Below are 5,830 nucleotides of genomic sequence, written 5' to 3' on the forward strand. Positions count from 1 at the left end.
TTTCTCATTCCTTTCCCCATCTGACATTATCTTGAATTTAGAGATGAAGACTGGATGGAAGAACACAACAAAGTTAGAAAGTGAGAAGTGGAAGTATATATATATTAAAAAAACAAACAAAACACACACATTAAGTTTCATTGACATTTGATTTATTCCAGCACACACAAGCATAAATATATATAAATACATATGTATAATAAAAGTGTACAATGAGAAAAGATTATTTATCAAAACAGCTGCCAATTGATTTTCTTCTCATTAACTATTTGATAAATTAGCATATAAAAAACTATAAGTGATATAAAGTAACAAATAATAACTAGAAGTTTTCTAAATAAATTGTGAGTGTGCTTGACTCTCTCCCACACATTATTAGATTACAATTTGAACTGTTTTCAAAATGGAAAAGAGGAGGAAGTCATGAAAGATAATATACCAGGTGTTGGTGTGTGTTTGTCTGAAAGTAGTGTGAAACTCGTCAGTTAGTGTCTAAAACGCATCAGTTTGTGTCTAAAACTCGTCAGTTGGTGTCTAAAACGCATCACTTTGTGTCTAAAATTCGTCAGTTGGTGTCTAAAACTCGTCAGTTAGTGTCTAAAACTCGTCAGTTGGTGTCTAAAACTCATCAGTTAGTGTCTAAAAATCATCAGTTAGTGTGTAAAACTCGTCAGTTGGTGTCTAAAACTCGTCAGTTTGTGTCTAAAACTCGTCAGTTAGTGTCTAAAACTCGTCAGTTAGTGTGTAAAACTCTTCAGTTTGTGTCTAAAACTCGTCAGTTGGTGTCTAAAACGCATCACTTTGTGTCTAAAACTCGTCAGTTGGTGTCTAAAACTCGTCAGTTAGTGTCTAAAACTCGTCAGTTGGTGTCTAAAACTCATCAGTTAGTGTCTAAAAATCATCAGTGTGTAAAACTCGTCAGTTGGTGTCTAAAACTCGTCAGTTTGTGTCTAAAACTCGTCAGTTAGTGTCTAAAACTCGTCAGTTAGTGTGTAAAACTCTTCAGTTGGTGTCTAAAACTCGTCAGTTAGTGTCTAAAACTCGTCAGTTGGTGTATAAAACGCATCAGTTTGTGTCTAAAACTCGTCAGTTGGTGTCTAAAACTCGTCAGTTAGTGTCTAAAACTCGTCAGTTAGTGTGTAAAACTCGTCAGTTGGTGTCTAAAACTCGTCAGTTAGTGTCTAAAACTCGTCAGTTAGTGTCTAAAACTCGTCAGTTAGTGTCTAAACGAATCAGTTTGTGTCTAAAACTCGTCAGTTGGTGTCTAAAACTCGTCAGTTGGTGTCTAAAACGCGTCAGTTAGTGTCTAAAACGAATCAGTTAGTGTCTAAAACTTGTCAGTTGGTGTCTAAAACTCGTCAGTTGGTGTCTAAAACTCGTCAGTTGGTGTCTAAAACTCGTCAGTTGTTGTCTAAAACTCGTCAGTTGGTGTCTAAAACTCGTCAGTTAGTGTCTAAAACTCGTCAGTTAGTGTAAACAAGAAAAAGAAAAGAAAGAAAGAAAGAAAAATTAAGACTTTTTTTTTTTTAGAGTGATCAGAAGAAACTGGTAGCTCCCTCCTTTTTCTCATGGCGGTCTATGAGGCTGTGGGTGGTGTTGGTAGATCATTTTTGGCGTGTTTTTGCAGAATTTGAAAACTGTTTGCAGAAACCCTTAGAAAAGTCACAGCACACTTGTCATGGCCGAGCCGGTCAATTTGATACCTTTTTGGTGTTTGTAAACGCCAAATTGGTTTCAGTATTAAGATGTTTTTTTTAATATTGTGAAGCCTGACAATGGCTAATGTCTCTAACAACCACAGGGCTCACGGTATGCTGGAATACAGAAAGTCTTTTCTTTCACATGGCTTCAATTTCCCACATACCTGTGCAACATGTGCATTAGACAAAACGTACATACCAGGCTGTCCAACACCGTTGAGGCGCGTCATAAGGTGGCGTACATTGGGCAGCAGCATGTGGACATCAGACAGAACAGTATCATGATGAAAAGTGATCTGGTCCATGGCTATTCATTTATGGGAGAAGAGTAGAGCAGTTATATGCTTCCCAATACCTAGAGAGACTGGGCATACAAAGAGTTGCACATTAAGTTCCTATTTAATGATAAATTATTAAAATATGTCAGTCAGTGACAAATAAGGGTTGGCAAGATGTCAAATGGTGTAACCACAAAAAAGATAAATATTAAATACTTCATCCACCTACATTGGATTTAAATTACATTACATTACTTCATTTTAAAAAACATCAAATTAATTAACATTAACCCTTTGATGCACAACATGGTCTAAAGTGACCCGACAAGAGTTTTTATATTCTATATCTTTGCAATAAATTATTTTCATTCATCATCAGTCAGTATTCCAGGTTTTCCTCAATTAGTTTGTTTTTGATCATCATACATCCTAATTTTAAGTTTTCCTTTATTCATTTTTTAATAAAATCCATTTTTGTGTCACTACTCTTCTAATGCACAACATGGGTCAAAAATGACCCATATCCATTTTTTAACTAAGTAGCTTGCTAAGCTAACTACTTAGCTAACTTCTTGGCTAAGTAGCTTGCTAAGCTAACTATTTAGCTAACTTCTTGGCTAAGTAGTTAGTTAAGTTGCTTGCCAAGATAACTACTTAGCTAACTTTTTGGCTAAGTATTTGGCTAAGTAGCTTGCTAAGCTAACTATTTAGCTAACTTATTGGCTAAGTAGTTAGAATAGCAAGCTACTTAGCCAAGGTGCTAGCTATGTAAAAATACAAAAACGTTTTTTCTTTATAAAGTATGAGAGGCAAAATGGAAATAATGATCTGTTATCAAAAACGAGATATTTAAAGAATACTTGGAATATTCAATCATAAAATAAGTTGATATCAAAAGATTGAAATAGCATGGGAATGAATGAGGGTCATTTTTGACCCATGTTGTGCATTAGAAGGGGTAAATATGTTGTGCATCAAAGGGTTAAGAAGCGACTTCATCTGTAACAACCTCGTGTCCTTTGATCATATAAGACTGAGGCATTGTATATATGAAAAGTTTCTTTTGTCGGGAGAGAATGCGAGTACTTCTCTTCATGCAGCACGCAACTAAAGGCTTTGATTGATAACATCGGCTTGCTGCATTTTTCTTCAGAGATTCAGAAACACTCAATATTTTGGGAAGAAACTGCAACCACAAAATATTGGGATATATATATCGTATATTGACATTCAGTCTAAATATATCGGGATATGACTTTTGGTCCATATCGCCCAGCCATACTCTACACAGCATTATAATTATCCAAATATAACATTGCATATATCAATATAGTTCAAATTTGCACTGTGATCCTTGCTCCAGACAAGCCGCGGCTTTTATTTAAGATATTCTTTTATTTAAATGTGCACTTTATGGAAAATAGTTTCAATAAAACTACTTATGACATGTTATATTTGACTTTGACTGAACATTTGCTCTCACTTTGTGATAAAAATATCCGGATATATATCGTATATCGATATTCAGCCTAAATATATCAGGATATGACTTCTGGTCCATGTCGCCCAGCCCTACTTGTGGGAACCCATAGAGCTAATCTTAAACACATTTTCAAAGAGCTATGTGTCATTGCATGAATCTCAGCCTGTCCCTCTTCACTCCATACATCAGGGATGGGCAACTTAAATGCTGCAGGGGGCCACAGTTTATCATGTTCACTCCCACAGGGCCACATATAGGAGCATCACTTCACCAGATATGATGAAACTGCAATTTTAAAAATGTTTACAGTGCAGTAACTTAACATATTTCATGCTCTAATGCATGTATAACAGTATAAATAGGAACACAAAAGGTTTGAAGCAAATAAAAAATAACCACTTACTGTGATTTCTTTTTTTTTTCAGTGCAAGAACAGCAGACCAACATTAATTACAAGAAACTATTTTGTGCATTTTTACACTGCACTTTTAAGATTTCATGCTCAAATGCATGTATTTGTACTGAGGGCCACTTCAAGTGAGGGTGAGGGCCGTATGTGGCCCCCGGGCCTCATGTTGCCCATCCCTGCCATAGAGCCTCTAACCCCCTGTTAGAAACAGGATCTGGGGACTGACAAGCAGTCCAAGACAACATATCGCAGTAGTAAATCATGTAAAATATCAACTGAGTTTTGTGTTTTCATTATCTCTAAGCCAGAATCATCAAAATTACAAGAAAAACAGGCTTGAAAAATATTTCACTCTATGTGTAATGAATCTATATAATGTATGAGTTTCACTTTCTGAAATAACTGACAAAAATATTGAACTTTGTCATAATATTCTATTTTTTTTAGATGTTCCTGTATGTGGACACTAAGACGCAGATTGGATTCTAGTATCAGCATGTCAGCATGCTGCAGCAGCAGCCTGGTGGAGTGAAGTGAAGCCAGCTTTAAGCTTCATGTTTGGATAAAAATAGTCTCTGTGCACAAACCTTCTACACCTCCAGAGGGAAAGTTCAGTCAGAGCCATGCGGATATCACTATGAAATATATTTTCAATCTCAACTCTAACGGTCAAACGTGGAGAGAATAAATGAAAAACCTTTAACAACAAGGAGGAGTTTTAAGAAATGAAGACAAACCTTTCAGATATGAGACAGACAGGCGGCACGCCCCCCGTCACTGCACACTGGGGCCGGACTGGTGCACCTCCCTATGTCCTCCGGACGGAAACACTGACAAATAACTTCTGTTCCGTCTTCTGCAGCGCCTCAGTAGCAGCTAGTGGGATAAACACCTGTCTCTATTAGAGGAATAACACTCACTACACCTCTACTACTGCAACAACAACAACAACAACAACAACAACAACAACAACTAATGCTACTACTTCATCTCCCTCTGCAGCCTGTAAGGAGCATTAGCGCCACCTTGTGCTGCGGAGTGTCCATTACTGCTTCTCCAGTTCAGAAACCTCCTTAATAAACCTCTAACATTTGACACTGGGTGTTTATATTTTTGTTCAGAGCTTTGGTATTTTTGACTGTATCATATATGGTGTCAATTAGTGTCTTCTGTGTTTTTGTTTTGTCATTTTGTCTTCTCATTTTTGTCTTTTTTAGTCATTTTCTGTCTTTTTTGGTCATATTGGGTCTTTTTGTGTCTTTTTTAGTTATTTTGTGTCTTTTTTTTTTGTCATTTTGTGTCTTTTTTGGTCATTTTGTGTCTTTTTTAGTTATTTTGTGTCTTTTTTTGGTCATTTTGTGTCTTTTTGTGTCTTCTTTTGGTGATTTTGTGTCATTTGTTGTGTCTTTTTTTAGTTATTTTGTGCCTTTTACAGTTATTTTGTGTCTTTTTTAGGTCATTTTGTGTATTTTTTAGGTCATTTTGTGTATTTTTTAGTTATTTTGTGTCTTTTTTGGTCATTTTGTCTTTTGTGTCATTTTGTGTCTTTTTTAGTCCTTTAGTCCAACATAAAATGTTATTTTGAATCTTTTTTTTACTTTCAAAACACTATCATGCTCAATAAAGAATGTTAAATGTGTCAAATGTGAACAAAGGAGTCAAATCTAACATATAAGAGGGTTCCATCCAGTTCTATCATTTGATACTAAATCTATTTGAGCTTGTCTCCAGTTTTACTTGGTATATCATCATCAAACTGAAACTGGCCTCATGGAGTTTACAGCCAGAACTTTAGAGGTAAATGTACAGTAGGGCTCCACGCTGCTTTGTTTTCTAGTCTGATGGAGGCAACAAGTCTGGATTATTTGGAGCTCCAGGACACTCCAGAGGCACATTCCTATCAACTGTATTTTATTATATTGTTGAAATGGCGATAATAAATAAAACTTGAAACTTGAAA

General features: G+C 35.8%; 1 protein-coding gene across 2 annotated transcripts in view; it reads right to left on the reverse strand.

The window, feature by feature from the left end:
* Positions 1–4,716, reverse strand: part of mettl22 (methyltransferase 22, Kin17 lysine) — a 15,173-nt gene extending 10,457 nt beyond the window's left edge. The window contains exons 1-3 of one of the 2 annotated variants that reach the window (XM_059347147.1): positions 4,608–4,716; positions 1,900–2,064; positions 1–50 (exon numbers count right to left, since the gene is read on the reverse strand). The exon at positions 1–50 is cut by the window's left edge and continues 155 nt beyond it. In XM_059347147.1, coding sequence (XP_059203130.1) covers positions 1–50; positions 1,900–2,005 — 156 coding nt within the window. In that variant the 5' untranslated portion in view covers positions 2,006–2,064; positions 4,608–4,716. The other variant, XM_059347146.1, reaches the window with a different exon arrangement.
* Positions 4,717–5,830: the final 1,114 nt, after the last annotated feature.

The sequence above is a fragment of the Centropristis striata genome, chromosome 13, assembly GCF_030273125.1.
Source record: "Centropristis striata isolate RG_2023a ecotype Rhode Island chromosome 13, C.striata_1.0, whole genome shotgun sequence".
In the NCBI taxonomy this organism is placed as follows: Eukaryota; Metazoa; Chordata; class Actinopteri; order Perciformes; family Serranidae; genus Centropristis; species Centropristis striata.